Raw genomic sequence first — 21,315 nt, forward strand, 5'->3', positions numbered from 1 at the left:
AACAGTTGCATGTGCTTCTTGTGTTGGGGACCCCAGAACTGAACACAGCACTTCGAGCATTTGTGTAGTGGGAGACTCAGAGGACTTATTTAAACAGATTCTTGCAGTAAGAAAAATAGTAAAATAGAATTTTATTACCTGAACTAATTTTCCCCAAAAAGATCCAGCTGGAATCGGAAACCCTAAACCAAGATTTAATAATTGTAGTGGGCAAATTACCACACAGAAATCTCCAGGTTGGGGACTCCTATCCACTCAGAAATATACTTTTCCAGTTTCAAGTAGGTTTTCCCTGAACTACTTTTGTAATTGAAATACAGTACAGTTGGAAGCAGTGCGAATAGAGATGTTTGTGGTAATCTGTTAGTTTACTTGATATTACACTAGAAAAAAAATTAGTGATGATGTTTTTAAAACACCACAGACAAAGTGGGCATGACCCTGGTAGTTTTCACTCACTCTGACCCAGATGAAGAACAGAAATGGAACAGGCAAGAGGTTAAGTATGTGCAATTTCACCAAATTAAATATTATTTACTATACATTCCAGCTAGGTATGTTGTTGGTTTAAGGACAGTGTTTAAAGCCTTGTGCATAGAATCCTTAAACTGTGTTTTTGTTATTTAAAATGTCTTCATCATCTATAGCAAGCTAGAACTAAATTTGTGGTGTTGTTTCTGCAGCACTTCAATACAAATTTTAGAAGCATTTCCAAGTAGATTAAAAAATAAATATAGTTACAGTTACATGAGAGAAGGTATAGTATAATCATCTTGCTGTTCTTCTGCTGATTACTTTGATTCTATTTATCTTCAAAGTCAAGGGAAACTTCTGCAGCAGCACAGTAGCTGGGAGTCGGTGTTTATCTCGACTCCGTTTCCTCCACTCTCTGCCCACATGGTTTGTGGCCTGGCTGCCATCATATGAGCTGACAGAAGTGACCTGTTGGTTGTCTGTATGGGAATGAGGCAGACTCACAAGGATTTCCTTGATTTACGTTTGTTTGTTGTTTTTTTTCTTGAAATAAAGGATCGCATAGTCTCCTTTCCCACCCTTTTCCTCCTGTTTCATACGTGAGAAATTTATTTATAATTTTCAATACTTCTTTTTGGGGAGAGGGGTTTTACACAATTATTCAGCAGAAGATTAAATCACTGTTTGTATTACAGGTAAGTTGAAATGGTCTTCGCTTTCATTTGACATCTTTTCCTGTTGAAATGGTGACAGTCTTTTTCTTTTTTTTTTTTTTTTAATCCTTATTTGGTAGTTATAGTATTGAGTCTTCACTTGTGGATTTATAATATTAAAGCAATGAATAAATTTATTCCAATTATGGCAGAAATTGGTATTTAGAGCAGGTAGTGCTTCAGTGAAATTGTTTACCTTTTTTTCACTCTTTTAATTAAAATTTTTGCAAGAAGTGTTCATAAGAAATTCAGATTGTGCAGCAAAGATTTAAAAAGTTTTGTAATAAACAAGCTGAGTTGTTTTTCCCCATCATAATTGAATCAGTCAACAGCCTTCCTTTTTTTTACTGTTCAATTAAGAGGAATTATTTTACATTTTTGACATTGTGTATCATTCTTATTTTCCTGTAAAAATGTCAGCTAGTTATTAATGCAGTACTTTGCATGACTGGAAAGTTTTGGATTACTTTCCAGGTTTTTTTTATGTTTTTCACTTGAAAGTCTCCAAAAAACTAGTGGCAGATAGCAGTGCAAGTATGCAATCAAAATTGTAATAGGGTTTTTTTTGTATGTTTTTTAATTGGATTGTGATGCTTCCTTTTTGTCATACCTCCGTCATTCATATTCTTTTATAACTTGAAGTCCACATAAAAGTAGGCCTGTGAGTATTCATAGTTCCCAGTGTAGGAGGGGGCCATGAATGTTCCCATCACAACTGATTTGCATTTAGATTTGCAATGTGTATTTTGAAGTGATGACTGCAGTGCAATTTTGACCCTTCAGAAATATATCGTTACAGAAAGAAATTACCTGTGAGAGGGAGCAAAGTGCTCCTGGCTTTTAAAAAGTATCACTTGAGGCGGAAGAGACTCCAGTTTCTCAAACCCTGCAGTCAGAATAGGCCTTCAGGAGGGAATGTATGTGTGTAGCCTAATTTCCAGAAGCAGTTTTGTCATTTCTGCCTTTGAGAATTTCTTTGGGTTAAACATATTATGTTAAAGGTTTTGTAAAGTATATTGAACAAGTATATTGAACATTTTGTGAGTCTCAGAAATGAATAGACAGGGTTATAAAGTGATGATGAATGTCAAAATCAGTGTGATTTAGTCAATCCCAGCTCCCTTTCACTTTCGTTTCCACGCTATTCTCTTTAGAAAGATAACATATACTCTTTGATACGGCATTGTGAACTAGTGAGGTCTGTTGTAGCCCAGAAAGGCTGGGATCTGGCACGTGTCAAGGGTGATTTATGACTGAAATGTGAATTCAGAAAGTTTTCACCCAGCATGAATCAATAACCTCTCCCCTACAACCGAAACAACCCACGAGCCCTGAATAGTAATGTTTGTACTTTTATAAATTGATCTCAAAAAAATCCGTAGAGCTCTTTAGTTGTTGATTTTTCAAATGAAAAACAGAACAGCCGTGCCTGTCATTGAAGGGAATGGAATAATTTAACTTGAACTTCGACATCTTCTTTGAATTTATTCATTTGTGCGTAGTCCAGGAACAATATTATTGTGTTATTTATACTATATTTATGGCACCATGATTCATTCCAAGTTACTGAGTTTTACTCCATTATTTCCTTGCTGTGGAACTTAGGATTTACAGGTTCTTGAACCAAGACTACGTCAGCAGTATCAAGACACTGTCATTTAGTGTAATTTATTTTAGCCTCATTTAATGCCCATTTGTAGTCAGTGAATTTCACTGAAATGATTATCCTTTTTCTGCTCAACAATACTTTAATAAGAATATGAATTTGATAATGATTCTCCAGGGGCTTTGATAGACAGGAATCTATTTTCAACCGGTGTAATTAATTCATTATTGTAATTGGAGATGAGCGATTCAGGTATTAAGCTTTCTGTTTGATATTCGCTGTCGCTTTGCCTCTACGTCACACCTCAGGAATAAGCGAGCGAGAGGATGAGGGAGCGAGTTCCAAGTGGCCCTCCGTGGCGGTGGGAACAGCTGCGCAGTCCGTGGTGCTATAATCCCAGCCTGGGCACCACAGGACAGAGGAGGTGGCAGGTTCCAGCTCTAGTGACTCTTTCTGTTAAGGGGAATTAATTAGCTTCGCAACATACTCAGGAGAAGAATGATGTTTTCGATTTAACTTACAGGCGTAGGTCAGACAAAAAAGTGACCTCATTGCACTGACTAATTAGCTAGATTAAGATATATAATAAAGATGAACTGAACATTCTTACAGGTTCCAAATTCCTTATAGGTGTTTTCATTTGAAGTAAAAGTGGTTAATATCCTTCTTCCATAGATGTAAACTATGCAGAGAAAGTGCTTTGGAAGAATAGAAAAAAAAAATCAAGAATTAGCATTATGGATATGGCTCAGAAGGTATAAGGTATCCCGAGCTTTCTGGGGGAAGACTGACACTCATTGTAGCTCTTGTTGTCCTCTCTTTTTCTACTGTTATTTCTACTTTCGTTATACATTTACATTACTTATAATTTCATAATAAGGTCTTGTAATTTGCAGGTTTTCTCTACTGTTTGGCAGATAATGTGCATCTTCTGTGCACCTCACAACTCAAAATTATTTTTTCCATCCTATCAATATAAATCTATAGTAACTCTGATAGAGAATTTTTATGGGTTATTCACACATCATTAAAAGCAATGTTTCATTTCAGCTAGTGATATCTGATATGGCTCACCAGTGTCAGTTTCAGGAAGGATTAAAATGTTATGAATCGTGCTTCGTTTTCAGAACTCAACTGTTGTCAAGAGTGTATAAAAAGAAATGAGGTGCATCCTGTCAAATAACGTTTTTATGTAGAGAAAGTAGTAAGGAAGCTGGTTTCAGCAATCTCAGAGCAGTTTACTACATTTATTTTCATGAAAGGAGTTACAAATGAACTTTAGATTTCTTAGAATAAAAATGTACGAGATGGTCTAGGTTATGAATTTATTCAGCTGCTCTGGGGCAGTGGTTACTATCTATACTATTATGGTAACGACGAAGTGACTTGTCCTTCAATGAAGAAGAGGTATCTTTTATTCAAAGCCACCTTTTCTTTACCATCTTTTCTGCGGAGAATACAGTATCTATCTAAAAAGACAAAAGCTCACACCCTATTCTAGTGCTCTGTGCCACCTTGGTGTTTTGTAGCATGTGTCTTCTTTCCTGCCTGCACAAATTCTTACTGCTCTATTCTTACTGCTAAACTCCAATCTCTGGGTTTCTAGTTTTTCTCCCCTGTAGGGATCCTTGATCCCTAGCCCTTCACTCCTCAGCCTTTTTTCAGTCCCCCTCCAGATTGCTGTCACTTATTCTTTCGCTGAGGCTTTGCTGCTGCCTTTTGACTTTTATCTCTAAAGTGGCATCACTGTCTTTCTGCCTTCACTCCCTCTGTTGCTACTGTACCCATTCGTTCATAGGGAAATAAGAGACAGTCCCAGGATCTATTTATTTCCTTTGGTAAACAAATTGCACATTTTGTTTAGAATCATAGAATGGTTAGGGCTGGAAGGGACCTTCAAAGGTCATCTAGTCCAACCCCCCTGCAACAAACAGGGATATCTCCAACTAGATCAGGTTGCTCAGGGCCTCATCCAACCTGGCCTTGAACGTCTCCAGGGATGGAGCATCCACCACCTCTCTGGGCAACCTGTTCCAGTGTTCTACAACTCTCGTGGTAAAAAATTTTTTCCTAATATCCAATCTGAATCTACCTCCCTCTATTTTAAAACCATTACCCCTTGTCCTATCACAACTGGCCCTCCTGAACAGCCTCTCCCCATCTTTCTTGTAGGCCCCCTTGAGGTACTGGAAGACCGCTATAAGGTCACCCTGGAGCCTCCTCTTCTCCAGGCTGAACAGCCCCAACTCTTTCAGCCTGTCCTCATAGGAAAGGTGCTCCAGCCCTCTTATCTTCGTGACCCTCCTCTGGACCCTCTCCAACTGGTCCATGTCCTTCTTATGTTGGGGACTCCAGAACTGGACACAATACTCCAAGTGAGGTCTCACGAGGGCAGAGTAGAGGGGGAGAATCACCTCCCTCGACCTGCTGGCCACGCTCCTCTTGATGCAGCCCAGGACGCGGTTGGCCTTCTGGGCCGCAAGAGCACATTGCCGGCTCATATTGAGCTTCTCGTCCACCAGTACTCCCAAGTCCTTCTCCTCAGGGCTGCTCTCGATCCATTCTCCGCCCAGTCTGTATTTGTGCCTGGGATTGCCACGACCCAGATGTAGGACCTTGCACTTGGTCTGGTTAAACTTCATGAGGTTGGCACGGGCCCATCTCTCCAGTCTGTCGAGGTCCCTCTGGATGGCATCCCTCCCTTCCAGCGTGTCGATGGCACCACACAGCTTGGTGTCATCAGCGAACTTGCTGAGGGTGCACTCCATGCCACTGTCCACGTCACTGACAAAGATGTTGAAGAGGGCCGGGCCCAACACGGACCCCTGAGGGACGCCACTCGTGACCAGTCTCCACTTGGAGAGATTAGGATTTCTTTAGGATTTCTTCCCTTCCATCTCTTTCCCATTTTCTCATCTTACGTGACCACTCCAAGGCTGATAGCTTCCTTTGAAAGAACGGAGAAAGGAGATAATGGATGGACAGTCATATAAAAGAAAACTCCCTCACCCATGAGAAGCCATTCTTTTATGTTCACAATGGAAGGTTTTTTAGACGTTTAAAATTACACTGATCTAGCTGCTATGTGTAATGCAAAGCTAACTTCAAAAGAGTCCTCAGACTGAGAATCTGGTGACAGCTTCCGGGTTCCTGCTGTGAGAAAGAACTTCATCTCTAAAAACTAACAAGGTACAAACATAAAAATGAAATATTCTGATTAATTTAAACCTTTGCTTCCACCCCATTTCTCATATATTTAGTGACTTGAAAACTGCTGAATAAAATTGTTTGATTTTGTATTATGCGAACGCAAGAATTCCAAATGCATTTTTGTCAGTGAGGTTCATATTGAAATAAGCCAGGATGTAATCAGAATGTTTTGACTTTAAAAAAAACCCTCAAACCAACCACCTCCCAAACTCCCCAAACAACCTACCCTCACAACACCCAACCCAAACAAACCAACCAGGGTGACATCTGATCTGTTTTTGTTTAGATGTTACAACATAAACCCAATCTATTAGTTGCAGAACAAAAATTTGAACAAATGCCTGAAGAGAGTGTCTGAACAGAGCACTAGCTCAATGCAAGATTGTTTAGCCTTTGCATTTTGCTATACTAATGAAGGTCAATTTCAATAAAAGTTAAGATTGATTTTGAATTTCATTCTCTTCTGTGAGAGAGATATGAGAGACTTATTAATACTTGTCAGCTGCTCCTTGGCACCACAACCATTGCAGCAAATGACTAAGATACTACGTGGAGAAAATACTGGATGTAAGTTCAAGGGGAGGATTTCATACGTGTTTGTGTATGCACCTATGTACTTGAAGCATGTGCCAGAGTTTCTATTTATACACGTCTTGAATATTCAGTGTGAGTGGTTCTGTAATTGTAGTGAGGAATATTTATTTTGTATTTTGACTCCCCCCCCCCCCCCCCCCCCCCCCCCCAGTATGATTTGTCTTTGTTCATGTCTAGGAGTGTTTAATTCCTTAATACTTTTTAGCATATTCCAAAATGAATTTTAGCACATCTGTAGTTTCATGTATTGTTAACAGTACTGAGAAGTGTAATTTCTTTTGGTTTTGAACCATCTCTTTCAATGCTGGGTTTTCCTCTGTGCTAAGCATTCAGTTCCTCTGTGTTATATCCACAGGAGGACTTTGAAAGCTAAAACCTAGTAGGTACTAGGTACCTGATTCCAAAGTTGTGGTCCTCAAAAAATTACTTCTAACAATGGGAAATACTTACAATTTCAATATTAATATTCCCTAAAGTTACGCCTCTGGCTATTTTTGGCAGTGCCTGATCTTGGCTGAAGATCATAACATTTGCTCAATCCGTAAGCTCCTCCAGGATCCATAAAACTAGGCCATTCTTTGTCAGTGTTCCCTGACATGCTTGATCTGATAAGTGTAGTGACAGCACTTCTTTGCATAAGTGACTCCTTTATTCATTTTCTCAAAGGAAAGGCCTAGGTTTTAAAATTTTGGCAGTGTCTTAGGGCAGAAATAAAGGTGCAAGCAGGAAGCAGTCCAAAGAACGGCTGCCTAAATCTGGATTGGCAGTGCTTAATGCTGACCACATTCCTAGTGTTTACTTTGAAGAGAAGCCAGGTTATACTCAGGGCTCTTGGTGACCATAAATCTAAACCATTTTGTGGATCCCATATGGATCCCTTATCTATGTGTAGAGTAATGGAGGGGAAAAAAACCTCCAACCCTTTTTTTGGCTTAATCAACTGTTTTTTAGAAGCACTTTGATTCCTAGATATATGCAGGAACTAGAGAGGTTATGACATATTAAAATTTGGAAATAGGGAGCTATTAACGTCTGATATGTGTGAAGACTGTATCAGAGTGGTCGTGAAACTTCAGGTGCTATGATAATACAATACAGTGCCAAATAAGTGAATTTTCATAGTTCAGTTGATAAGTTGCATGGTTATTTTAATAGTATAAGCTCTGAGAAAACACTACTTTTCTTGTGAGATGTATGCAGTGATCACGAATCTTTATCGTCATTTGATATTTGTTTTTTTGTTAGATCTAGAAATACTGTAATTATCAGACTATTGATTTTTTGAAAGACTTTTTTTTTTTTTTCCTGGATTCTCTATCCTTAAAACACTAATAAAGCTGTCTGAGCAAACACTGTATAGATCTTATCTTGTAATGAGTATCACAATAATAGCTGCTAAAGACAATGATAGGAAATTTGAGTAACTACGTCTGAACGTTTAATTGATAAAAGCTAGTTTTGACTCTGATACCTTTAAATCTGACAGTTGCAATAATTGTTTTGACAGTCTTAAAATGAGAGATGCAGTTAAATGAACAAATAAATATGATGAATTCTTCCAACAGAGCTGAGCATTTATTTAGCCTGTGCCTTTACTTGGTTTTCAGAACTGTCCATTATGAAGGTGGTGCTGTGTCAATTCATGCTCGTTCCCTTTGGCGACTAGAGACTCTAAGAGTTGCGTAAGTAAACGTCTCTCAAAAAAAGAAGTCCATTTGGCAAGGCACTTTTTCTATAATAAGAGTGTTCCTATAAAATCATGTTGGTAACTATAAAACCAGACTGATAATACCAAAATAATCTTCAAAGAGCACTCTATATCACTTTCATGAAAAATAAAGCAACTTCCTGTAGAGAATGCGTATTAACACATGTTGTGCATGTTGTGTATTTTTTTTGAACTTGTTATAGCTGTCAGTGAGTTCACAGCTTATATTTTTAACACATATATGTGAAAATCAGAACTGTTTTCCTTAAAAATAATAATTCGTGTGTGCCACCCCCTAACTTGTTTAAGCCATTTGGAAGTCTTTAAAGTAAAAAATTTGCAGAAAAAATGCTACCTTGAATTGTTGGAAGTGTTGGAATGATAGTAAGGAATTGTGTCTTCTTCATTAAGGTAATTGCACCATAAAATTACACTTAAATTTTATTACAATAAGTACTTGTGATAAAATTTCTAGTGACTAATAAATGATTGCTTTTTAGAGATTAAATCAGAGCAGCTTAGGAAAAGGTTAAATTCTAATGATGCTGTTTTCTGTGAATGCATTTTGTTTAATAAGATGATGTTAAATGTCATTGATAGGGTAGCGAGATTTTTTGCTTTTGACTTTGAGAGTGGTTAAGTGACAACAATGAAACTGTGGAAGGACCTCTGGCTTTTTATTTTTCTCATTGCATGTACTTCTCTAATAAGCAGTGGTACTGGAGCAACATGGGGATTTGAGAAATTACTAGTTTCTGTTACAGCTGTCATATATCTCACTTTGATAGGCATTGTATACAAGCTTTTGAAATGTAAACATTTGAACATATAAGACTGAGAGAAATTGTGAGAACTGTCAAAACAACTAAGCAAAGGCAGCAGTAATCTTTCTTTTGAAGGAACGTGACTTACTGGGAAAAAAAAACTCCAGTAAAATCCCAACAAGAACACTCTCTCCAAGTCTCTCACCTCTCTATTTTCCTGTATGATATTCTAGTAACTATACACATTCATTGCTGAATTGCAGGCACGTTACTATTCATGCAAATGCTTCTATTTATATTATATTATTCAATTTACTTATAACTTAGTATATGCATGCCTGAAGTCTTCCATCAGTTCTATTCCTTCCTGGAATTACTGTAGATATAATATTAATTCTGTTAATTTTGTGTGATTCTCAAGGAATCAGTGTTTCTGGACTCTCCTTGTTAATGGAGAACTCTGATAAAAATTGCTTGGGCAGTCTGCATGTACAAACTGCCTCTTGGGATGCCCTGCCATGGGATGCCAGATACTATTGATCGATGTTGCTGTCTTTCACAAAAGATGACAGGAATCATATTCTCATATTGCAGAAAGGAATTTTTAGTAGTCAGAAATGGGTTCACAAGATACTCTCTGCTCAAAAGACTTTTCTCATAAGTGCACATGAATTGTTCTTTTTCCTATGCTGCAGGCATGAACTAGGGGCATGGCTCAGTTGCACTGCGTTTATTATTTTCTTTTTCTTATGGTCCATAGCTATTGGGTCCAAGAGAAAATTGAATGAGACTAGAGAAAAGGCAGCTTCCCAGCATGGCCCCTAATATGACAGGTGCAGAGCTGATGTGCTTTACCAGACCCAGCAATACAATAGCTGAGATTCATGACCTGACATTTTACTTAATTGAGAAGCAGAAGTTGTGCTAGAACACTGATACTTAGATGTACTTTTGTGGAGTATACTGACCTTGCTGTGTAAAAGACAGAAAAAAAGAAGTGCATTGCTAAGATATAAAGCTTCCATATATCCTTCCTCCTTCAAATCCTCTCCCCTTGACTTGAACAGAAGAGACTGTTCTGTTTAGAAAAGAAAATAGTTGAGGGGAAAACCCTCTTCATTCTTTTAGCCTCTTTAAAACCAATAGCTAAAAAATTTAGAAGTTTAATTGATGAAATGTGATAAATCCTGTTAGAAAACAGAAGCCAGGTATTACTCTTGCATTTTAAAAACTCCTGCACTTTAAAAATGTCTGCCAAAGGGGTTTTGCTTACTTTGCATACAGTATGGCCAACTCTTAAGAAGCCATGCTTAAACAAATGGATACTTGTATTGAATAAGTAAGTGCTTTAATCTGCTACATGTATGCATTAGGGAAAATGAAAATGACTTAAATCTGTGTAAGTGCTAATTTAAGGGATTTTCAGACTCATACATAAATATATATAAAACATATGCATAAAAACTTTTTATGTTTTTAATTGCTGTACTTGGAAATACTTTAAAAGAAAGTGAGGCGCTGCAGTAATACAAAATCCTGATGTGGAAGTAAGTTTATGATCAGGTTAAGTTCATAAGGGTGTGTTTGTACCTTTCATTGATATTATGTGAACATTTATTGACAATTTTAAGCTATTCAAGCCACAGTCAGCATAGAGAATTATTGGCACTTGTGGAAGCACATCAGAACCTCGGTAGTATGTCATAACTCCATTTTGATTAGTATTTTGCAAACGCAAAATAAATATATGATTTCCTCTCCAAAAAGCAGTGTGCACGTAGATCTAAAGTGTAAACTTTTGAAGATATAAGACAGAAGAAAGTTTTGTGAAAATCCAGGAAAACATCCTAGCTGTGGCAGTTTTCCAGTCTAAGGAATATTCAAGTAAGCCTTCTGAAAAGGCTTTGTGAATGCATCCTCCTTAGTAACCCCTACACAAGTTTATCTTCAGGAGTTAATCTTTGTCAGGAAGGACAGAAGAGCTGACTTTTCAGTGTAAGACAAGAAGTTAAAAACCTGCAAACCTATATTTCAACTTGAGGAGTTTTTGGGAAGCTTAGATAGAAAATCTTCGTCTTTCTTCCTTCATTTCTTCGTAAAGAATATGAAGAATCTGAGTCAGTCTTAAAAATTTTTAAATTTTATTTTGGAAGGATTTTTATTTTTCATTATTTATTTAACAATTTTCTTTTTGCACACTATTTAAAGTATACCTAGAGTGTGCTGACTGCTGAAAGACAAGTGCTCTAGGAGAGTGAACAAATCCTGCTGCTAGCAGATGAAATGTTGGAGAGAGAACTGGCAGATCTAAGCTCTTTGTGTACAGCATAAGCTTCCTTTTCCGTAGGCGGTCTGTATCTTCTCTCAAGAGGAATTCAGTCTGAACCAAGGCAGCCTGTGCAAAGGAAGAGGTTAAGATTATTTATCAGAATGGTTTTATAGGAGATAACCACAAAGTAGCCATTTTCTGGCTGGTAATCCAACATTGAGAATTTCATCCTTTTACTGACTAGCACTACTACTAGGCGATGTAATGTACTTTAAAATATTTTTGCCAGTAGTTAAAGCATATGTTTTGTTTTATAAAACTAATTTTTTCTTATGAACTTTTTAGGTGGAGTGGCAGCCACATTAGATGGGGACAGCCATTCAGACTAAGACATATAACAACAGGAAAATATTTAAGTCTCCTGGATGACAAGAGTCTTCTTCTTACAGACAAGGAGAAAGCGGATGTAAAATCTACAGCATTCTGTTTTCGGTCTTCCAAGGTATGGAATCAATGCAGTATTAATAAAACTAGTAGCAATTCCAATCTCTTTGGTAGGAAAGATTTAGATATTTCTTATTGCATGAATTATCGGAGCCTTCTACCTTTTAACTAATTAAAAAAACCCCAAAACTCAGTATAATTAATATCTAGAAAGCTTCTTTTATCGTAGTTTCTTTGGTTAATGGTACCTGGCTGTTTGTTTGTGGGTGAGTTGGGTTTTTTTGTACTGCTTGCCACTTTTCAGCAGTTTCCTCTTTTCTTATTTGTTTTTCTGATGAACTTCCCTGGTACTTCACTGCTTCTATCTGTTGACTGACATAGGAAAAATTTATAGTATTGTGGGTTATTTGAATTGGCAAATTGGGGTTTCTTTCATCAGATACTTTATTGTAGTCTAATTTAAGCTTACAATAGTTTGAATTTTCATTTGACACCTTTAATAAGCATTTCAAGTTCAAAACAGTACTTTGTGTAGTGGGTGAACAGTTGAAAATAATACTATGATGAATTCTTTAATATCCTTTGATTTCTTATACTTTTCACCTGCAGCATGATGTTGCTGAAAATTTTCCAATGATAATGTTAGTTTTTAAAAAAATTGTCTTCTAAAATATATAGTAATAATAAACAGAACTATTCAAAACTTCGCCATAGCATTTACTTTATATGTTTTTATTTATTTGTCTACTTGGGAAGATAATAAATGAATATTTACCTGAAAGCAAGTATATAGACTTTTGCACTCTGATAGTAAAGACTTTAGTTCAGGTGACTGTTTTCAGACCCACATAGTGTATTTTTTTTTTAAACCAGTTAGAAAAACCATAGAAATACTGGAATATTTCAGGACAATGCAGTGCAACTATATTAGGGAATTCCTCTTGCAGTTACTATAGATCTCAACAGTTATTCTTTCAAGCAAGAGGGATAAAATAATTCATTCACTGATTCTCAAGATGAAGTCTTCATTGGGGGTTATTGCAAAAAGAGTGGAACAATATACTGCATTCTACTGTTACATGGATTATTTAGTCCAAAAAAAACTAGAAGGCAAGAATTGTTATCAATACGGAGAGTATCTTTTGTTGATATGGAGAAGGTAGTTCATCGCTTTCTAAGGAGCGTATACACTTGTTTTTGGAGATTAGACAATGTTGTATTTGTTTTTTTTTTTTTCAACGTTGTATTTGGTTTTTTTTTCAACCTGAATTTGGAAGTCTTGTTTGGAAGTATTTTGAGGATTTATATTTTGAAGTGGTTTTGTTTACCATGTTCAGAATAAAAAGTTAACATTTTTTGATGTAGTTGTTGCAAAGTGACCAAATCTATTCTATGCTGAGCAGAGCAGAGTTAAAAGGCTTTGAGGCATGTAGAAACAATTCTTGAAATAACATTATTAAGAGGGGTCTATGAGATAATCAGCGTGTGACATCTTGCTAATATTTAAAAATGGATTTTCAAAGAAATTGGAAGTTTGAAATGTCATATTTGATGTTAATTTTGTGGATATCAACATTCATTTTAATTAAAGATTTACTTGGAAAGAATTACGGAGATTCCACAGGAGAGGAGTATATGCTTTGCTCTTCATTGCTGAGGATGAATCCAGACTCCTCCTTAGGATTTCTTAAAAGAGTGTCATGTTTCACTTTATTAGGATACATGCATTAAAAATTTTTAGGTGCCTACAAAAGAGCATTAAATACATATTTCAAAATTATAGCAGTCTTAGGAAGGCTTCTGTAGAGAAGGTAAGCAGCTTTAGAGGTCTATTTTCCCCTGAACATGTATGGACAAAGCATACAACCTTTCACTTGTGTTGTTGCACGTAGTTAGCCCAAAATAATTACTTCTGGATAAGAGGCAGCCCCTGATCTTCTCTGTTGAATACCCAGCATTAATAATTGGGAGTATGTCAAATGGCTCGATCTTTCTTGTAACAATTTTGGTCTTTTTTTGCCACAATCATAATCGTTTCTTCCACTACCTGAAAAGTAGTGGAGAATTCTTCCTTCCACTACTTTTAAGGAGATGGAAGGAAGAATTATGAAGATGCCACTTGTTGTGCTATAGATAAATTAGCTCTAAATAAGGAAAACCAGATATGTGGGAAGAATATCTTTATTTGAAGTGTTAAAGACTTGGTTCCTTCAGGCATGTGGGTAGGTGATAATTTGAATTTCCAAATGAAAAGCAGCTTTCATGTTTGCAGAGAAAATATTGAAAATGTATCCCCCCTGTAAATCCAGAGGTTGATGCAAATGTAAATGCTCAACATTTTTTGTTGTTTTTAACCATATTATTTGCAAGTCATTTTGAACACATTATCTTGCCAGTACTGCGTTTAAAAAAGTGGAAGAGAACTAGAAAGTGGAAGTTTTTTTATAAGATGTCTTATGTGAATCAAAATACTTTTCTCAGCGGTTCAAAGTAAAACACACACACGAACATGTATTTCCCCCCCACCCCCAAAATACAACATTCTGGTACAGAAGTTGAAAAAATAGATCAAGATCTTCTTACGTGTTAACATTTTTTAAATATCTTGGCAAAATAAAGAAATATGAAAGCTTAAAAACATGACAAGCCAAACAGCATTCAGGAGATATGAATATTCTGAAAAGCTAATAGTCTCTTCATTTTTTTTTCTGGGAATTGAGCTTTATACTCTGGTTATTTTACATTACCCTAATAATTATTATTAAAGGAGAATTATATTAGCCTTTCAAGCATCTAAAATTCAGAAAATTGTTTTTTCTCTTTTGTAGTCTCACTTCACACAGCACAGGATGTCCACAGAAATCTACAGTTTATTCCCCAAATAAATGGCTCTTTTATAAACTTGAGTTTGTAGTGATTGAGTTCTGTGTTGGTTTTTTTTCTCTCTCACATTTGCTAAATATTGATACTTTTTGATAAAAAGCATCAGCTTAGTATCACTTTTCCACTGAAATAAAGTAGTTTTACTAATTTAGAAATGTTCATGCATTCTGTACAAAGTCTGCTTTCCCTGTCCACAGTCTTTTCCAGTGAACAGAAATACATCAATTTTAACAAAATTGTATGGCCTGTAATTTTATATATTCACGTATTTTGTAATAAAATTTAGTAGGAAATAAATTAGTGTCAGCTTAAAAAGCAGTCGTGAATTAGCTTCTCCTAGTCAGTGAGATCTACTAAAATGTGAGTCTTGAAAGTGTGCCACAGAAGGTGTAGGTTGGGTCAGGTGACAAGACATAAAATTGAAAGGAGCCTTAATCGTGGGAATCTATTTTGGAATGCTATAAGAAATTGAACAGAAACATTACAGTGAAATAATACGTTTAAGTTGAGGCTTCACAGAATAATTTTTTTCAACATTAAGATAAAACCATTTTAAATTATTTTGTCCATTTAGCCCAGAACAAATGTGGGAAGATTAGCTTGTATTCTTTTATGCATGGAATAAAAACTGTTTATGAAGAGCACATCCTTCTGGAGAAAATCCAGTGTATTGTTCAATAACGCTGTTCATTTCCAATGCATTCTTGTTGCTTTGCAACAGACTTTGTTGCTTTTACAGACTTGCAAAAAACAATTCTTTCTGTTCGTTCCAGTGTAATGAATGAAGATTTTTGATCTTTTTTAGAAAAAAAATGTTGATCTGAATATGGGCCTAGATTGCAAATAAAACTGAAGCTTTTATTTGTAAATATGCTGTAGGAAGAATTATGAGATGGTTATGTAATGACAGGTTACAAGAGTGTAGTGGGCTGGAAACTTGCATCATATAATGTCTATAGCAATATGCAATTATTAAATGGTGACAAAGCAATTTTTCTGATGCTTTTCAGATCTTGATTTTCACTGATGATCTATTTTACAGTAGATAACGAGATTGATTCATTACATGTGCTTTTTAACTACCTGCTGTATATTGGCGTGAATCCAACACTCCATTCAAATCTTCCCCCTTATAAACAATTTGTGATTCCTGTTCACTCCTTAAAAAAGCTCAATGTCTTGAAGCTCCCAAATGAATGCTCTAATGCCTGCTGCCCCCACACCATCCCCTAGCTTTCTATTTCTGTCCTATGTTTAATCCAACTTTTTTGGCTATGTTTATTTTGCAAGGAAAGAGCTCAACTGAATGTGATTGAATTCAGTCTGGGCTCTAAAACCTACACGCAGAGTTGTCAGTGTGCTTACATAGGTGAGGACAGATGACAGATAGGTGAGGACAAATTTGTTTGGCAAATTGTTGGCACTACAATTTTTATACTAAGTAAATTTAATGTTAATTCTAATTGGAATGAAGATTTCGATATCAAACCTCTTTAATTTCTGTTATAGTCAGTAGATTTTAAAGAAAGTATGGAATAGTATTTTAAATTAATAATCTCTCATGTTATTGATAGTGCTTTATGAGAAAACTTGTGAGTTTATATATTCATATCTTAAGAAGGTTGTTGCAAGGAGAAAGATTTGGAAAAAAAAATCTTACAATATAAAAAAACAGTGTGTTCACAGTTTCACACTATCTTCTAGTTATGAAGATAATTTAGAAGACTGGAACTTGAAATCAGGCTGTCAGTTCTTCAGATGATAACAGGACCTAATTTATTTTTTCCTGTGTCATCATTTGCGTGTAATGTCCTATTATAAGTAGCTTTTCAATTTCCAACTGTTATTACCTTCCGGTTATTTGTGCTAGCTTTTGAAAGAATTGAATATAACACTTAGAGAAATTATATGAACAAAAAAATATTAATAATGAAATAGAAGCACTCAATACCTCTGTAATTGGCATCAGAGATATTAATAAATCAGTTATTACCATGTATCAATGGACAAGATTTTAATTTCAGCACTTAAGGAATGAGACTTTTATAAGATAGTGAAATTAACATCTGTATCCAGAAACAGTTTAATAATCTGAATTGATTAACATATTATATCTGGAAGCCAAGTGTTATGAAAAGTAATAATAAGAATTTCACCAGAGTATTTAATTATTTTTTTTAAGTGCTTCAAAATGCATTCATAATTGTAGGGTGAAAATCTAGTTACATGACATCTCCTTTTACTTAATAAATGCTTTTAAAAAATCCTTCAATAAATTAGAGATTGTTTTCTGTTCATTTCAAAAAGCCAGTCTTTGTTATCTTTTACTGTGAAGCTGTCTCCCCAAATTGTCCAGGCACATATGTATGGTGTAATCATTCTCCTTATCTTTCCAGGTTGTAGTAGGATAGAACATTTAGAGGTTTTTGTCTCATTATTTGTAACATTACTCTGAGGAACTGAGGGAAGCGGCTTGCCCTATACTGCTGATCAGAAGCAGAGAAGGTTGAAGCTGGTTTTGGTTAAGGGGATCGTCTTGCACCCTGAATGTACGGCCTAGTATGGGTGTGCAATTTGCACAGATGATTTTTTTGAACAGTGGTGAAAATTAAGCAGCTTCTCATGTGGGCCTGTGTGAGCATATATAGAAGCATGTAATACAGGGAGTTACTGCACTGGAGAACCTGCCAGCACCACTGAAGCTGCGAAAGGGAGAGCGAAACAGCTACTGTGGTATTACAGTAGTCTCAACTTCAACTGCCACAATTGTGATGTAGTCCTCCTCCTCCCAGAATAATGAACAGTTTCTGTGTCAACAACTTAATCACATGAACCGGAACTAATGAGTCAAAGTGGTTTTGGTTACTCTCAATGGGGAAGATTGTTGCCTAAAATGGAGCTCATGGCGACAGCCTCAGGGACAGGCAGGTCCAACTTGCTGTGAAGAAGGTCAAAGTCCCCCAAGAGGTTTTGGTCAAAACTACACTGACATCCTTCCTACAGTTAACAAGATACATACTGATCCTTTGCAATGTGTTTTTTTTCATACTTACCTTTGGATTTAACTGCTAATGCGGGCGGACAAGAGTTGTATCAGTCAGTTGAACCATATGCTTTTGGGGAAATTAAATGGATGACCTGCCGTGAACCAGGATGCATAGGCTGTTTGTTTAACAAAGTGATGTCTGTGGGGATAGAGCAGGTTCTTAGAAGAGCTAAATATTAGGGAACACCTCAAATTACAATTACAAACTCTATAGTCTTGTTTGGAATACTAAATTTCCTCTCCTGAAATGACTGCTGTCTAGGACACTCGCTGGACTGATACGTGGTCATGCCATTGTTCTTTTACAGCATGTCAACAGACCAGTCACAAACAAACAGAAATGGATTTCTTTTCTCAGGAAATACTGAGCCCATTGTTGGGCAGTAATGGGCAGTGAGAGGTTAAAGGCCATCTCTCTGTGATAGTTGGAAATAAATTGCAGGGAGGTGCTCATCTTTTCTAGGCTGGGAAAAAAAACCAACAAAATCGCCAAGAAAAAGCTTCTGGAGGTTAATGCCTGGTTCAGCAAACAGTTAAAACTGTTTATGTTTTAACAATGTCATGTACTGTCAATTACGATCCTAGTTCTTTCCTAGGCAGGTGAAATGAATACACCTGACTTACCTAGCGTAATAAGCTAGGTTTCTGTGTGGATGAGATCTTTCTCTCCATCTTTTCCCTAAATGTTTAACTAGAAGTTAAACTTGTGCCATTTTTTTAATCATTTCATTAAAGCAAGATCTCAAATATTCTTTTAGGTCCTGTTCTGGACAACTGCCTAGTATTCAATATTTTATGCAAATATTAACATGTTGGTTGTTATTCTTGTATACTTTTTTCCTTCTTCTTCAGGAAAAGTTGGACATAGGGACGAGAAAAGAGGTGGATGGAATGGGAGCACCTGAAATAAAATATGGGGATTCAATATGCTTCATACAACATGTAGATACAGGCTTATGGCTCACGTATCAGTCTGCTGATGCAAAGTCTGTAAGAATGGGTTCTGTGCAGCGGAAGGTAAGACTATAGATAGGAATGCCTTTCATTCAGTCACAGTTTGATAGGGCAGGAGGGGAAATGAAGGGAACTACAGGAGACAGCTAATTTCTGGGTTTCAAATATTTTAAGCATGTCTTTGTTTTATTATGAAAGGTTTGGATTTTTTAGTCACATATTGAAAAGTTACGTCGTGTACTGAATTCTTAAACTGAAAGCCAAACAAAGTGCACGTGTTAGCGTATAGACATTAACCCACAGACATTGGTAAATCTGGATATACTTGACATCAAACTAAAATATTAGTAGTAGTGTACAATATGCTAAAATTTCTTTCCTCAGTGTGCTGTAGTTTGGATTGAGGAGGCTTTTAGTTCAAAGTCTTTTCTTTCCACGTCGTAAGCATATTACCTTTTGGGCTGGAATGTTCAAGTCTCGCGCTATGAGAGATTTCTTCTTTTAAAGAATAACCATGGCCAAGCAGAATGCTACCTAAGCATTATAAAGTAGGAAAAAGATTATTTTACTACTTAACATACCTTCCAGAAGCTAAGATTGTGTTAGTGTTTAATGTAAATGTGTAACTTTGCAGGAGATTATATCTCAGCAAGGAAAGAAATGTTTTAGCATTCTTTTTAAAAATGAAATAAAATGTGATGTTTATCCATACTAAAGTATTTTCTATGACTGTTTTATATGCCAGAACTATAAAGCTAGAGCAACATCTGGTATTCTTGGAGGTCAGGCTTTAGAATTTTATATATATATAAAAAATTTATCTGTATCAAATACGTGTATACACACACACACGTATTTATTCTATAAATACATAATATATATTTGGGAATCAGTGTTATATTCATGTAAATTTTTAGTGATTATAATACTAATATAATTAATAATTCTAACAATTTTAATAAATAATTCTAAAATAGTTCAACATAAGATACATTATTGAATAATTTAGTAATATAAGTAATATAATTTGTGTGTGTATGTATATGTGTGTGTGTGTATGAAAAAATACTTAAAATAATTTAAAATATTTATGTAGATTGGATTGAATGCCTTCAGAGCAATGATAACTAAACATGAAATCTGTAAGTTATCCGTAGCGACTCAAGGCATAGTCAGCAAAGAAGGTCAGTAACATCCTTAGAAATCAAGACTGGGAAAGAATACCTGTTTTGACCTTGTCTGTACTTCAGGGATCTGCTGCTGTGCAAGGGAACTATTTTTGAAGTTGACAGAAATAAACAACAAACAAAAACCTTTAGACTTTTGATATTTTTTTTTTAATAAAGTATATTGTTTATAGAAGCTGTGACTTTCAGTTTATTATAGCACTGAACCTACTGGCTCAGTACAAGTGTCTCCTTGGACACAAGGAAGTAGAACATGAGAGTATCTGTTTGGAATTAAACTCTTTTTTTTTTTTGGTATGTGATATCATCATTTCCTGCCTTACTATGTGAGTTTTCATACTTCTTATTTGGGAATAATGTTTCATTTAGCAGCGACTGCTTCTTATTTTTGTATTGCAGGCAATAATGCACCATGAAGGCCACATGGATGATGGTTTAACATTGTCCAGATCTCAGAATGAAGAATCCCGTACAGCACGTGTCATCCGTAGTACAGTCTTCCTTTTCAACAGGTTTATAAGGTGTGCTTTTAAAATGATCTTTTCATCCCTTTTCCTTTTTTTTTTTCTTTTTTATTTTATTCAAAGTGACTATTAACACAACAGTGAACAATTTAGCCCTCAGAGAAAACAGATGAATACTTCTCAGACAAGACATTATGCCAGTTCTTTATGTGTTATCAGCAGAGATGTATGTACTTTGAGAGGTATTGGTCAGTTTCTTTTCTTTGTCTTCTAATATTGCTTTATTGTTCAACCTTCATTTGAATGCATAAACATACTGTAAATGCAAACAAATCATAAAAGACAATTTTTTCCTTGGCAAAATTTGCTCTAAATCATGCAGTGCATTATTTAGCTCTTTGTTTTCTAAGTATGGTTTTTAAAAGTGCTCTTCCTTGAAAAACCTGGAAGAAGGAGATAACCATATAACTAGAAACTTGTAGAAGACACATGTATACTGAAGAAGTTCATAGTCTCAAGAAAGAGTTTTTCTTAAAAGTATCAAGTTACACTTTCCTTATTTGTTCCCTTTTAAATGCTTCTTGTTTCTTTACTATTTTGCAACATATAAAATATTTTTATTGTATTTTAGCCATTTAAAAATACTGCCAGATTTGTGCAATTTGCATTTATCTTCCTACTCCAAATATCCTCCTAAATAACGCTGATAAAATGGTAATTCTCAAATGTTTATGACCGGTAATTGATGAAAGTCCCCTCTCATCGCTCTAACTGGTATTAGAAAAAGGGTGATATGCAATAAGACTATATGGAATGATAAGAATTTCATAGGAACTCATTTATCATAAGAAAAGACAATGTGGGAGATGGTGACCTGAAGCAACCATGTCCTAAATCAGTGCACAGCTGAAGACATAGACATGTCAATTTGCTGAAAAACGTCTACCCAGGTACTTAAATAACAGCAGAGAAAAACACCTGTCAGGAAAGTTGCCTACT

At 35.7% G+C, this 21,315-nt stretch overlaps 1 protein-coding gene across 1 annotated transcript in view; it reads left to right on the plus strand.

The window, feature by feature from the left end:
- Positions 1 to 21,315, plus strand: part of RYR2 (ryanodine receptor 2) — a 333,950-nt gene that overhangs the window by 89,487 nt on the left and 223,148 nt on the right. The window contains exons 11-14 of the mRNA XM_086626085.1: positions 8,205 to 8,279; positions 11,684 to 11,840; positions 18,564 to 18,728; positions 20,252 to 20,373. Coding sequence (XP_086482211.1) covers positions 8,205 to 8,279; positions 11,684 to 11,840; positions 18,564 to 18,728; positions 20,252 to 20,373 — 519 coding nt within the window. The remainder of the gene's footprint in view (positions 1 to 8,204; positions 8,280 to 11,683; positions 11,841 to 18,563; positions 18,729 to 20,251; positions 20,374 to 21,315) is intronic.

This window comes from Tauraco erythrolophus, chromosome 2 (genome assembly GCF_009769465.1).
Source record: "Tauraco erythrolophus isolate bTauEry1 chromosome 2, bTauEry1.pri, whole genome shotgun sequence".
NCBI classification, from domain to species: domain Eukaryota; kingdom Metazoa; phylum Chordata; class Aves; order Musophagiformes; family Musophagidae; genus Tauraco; species Tauraco erythrolophus.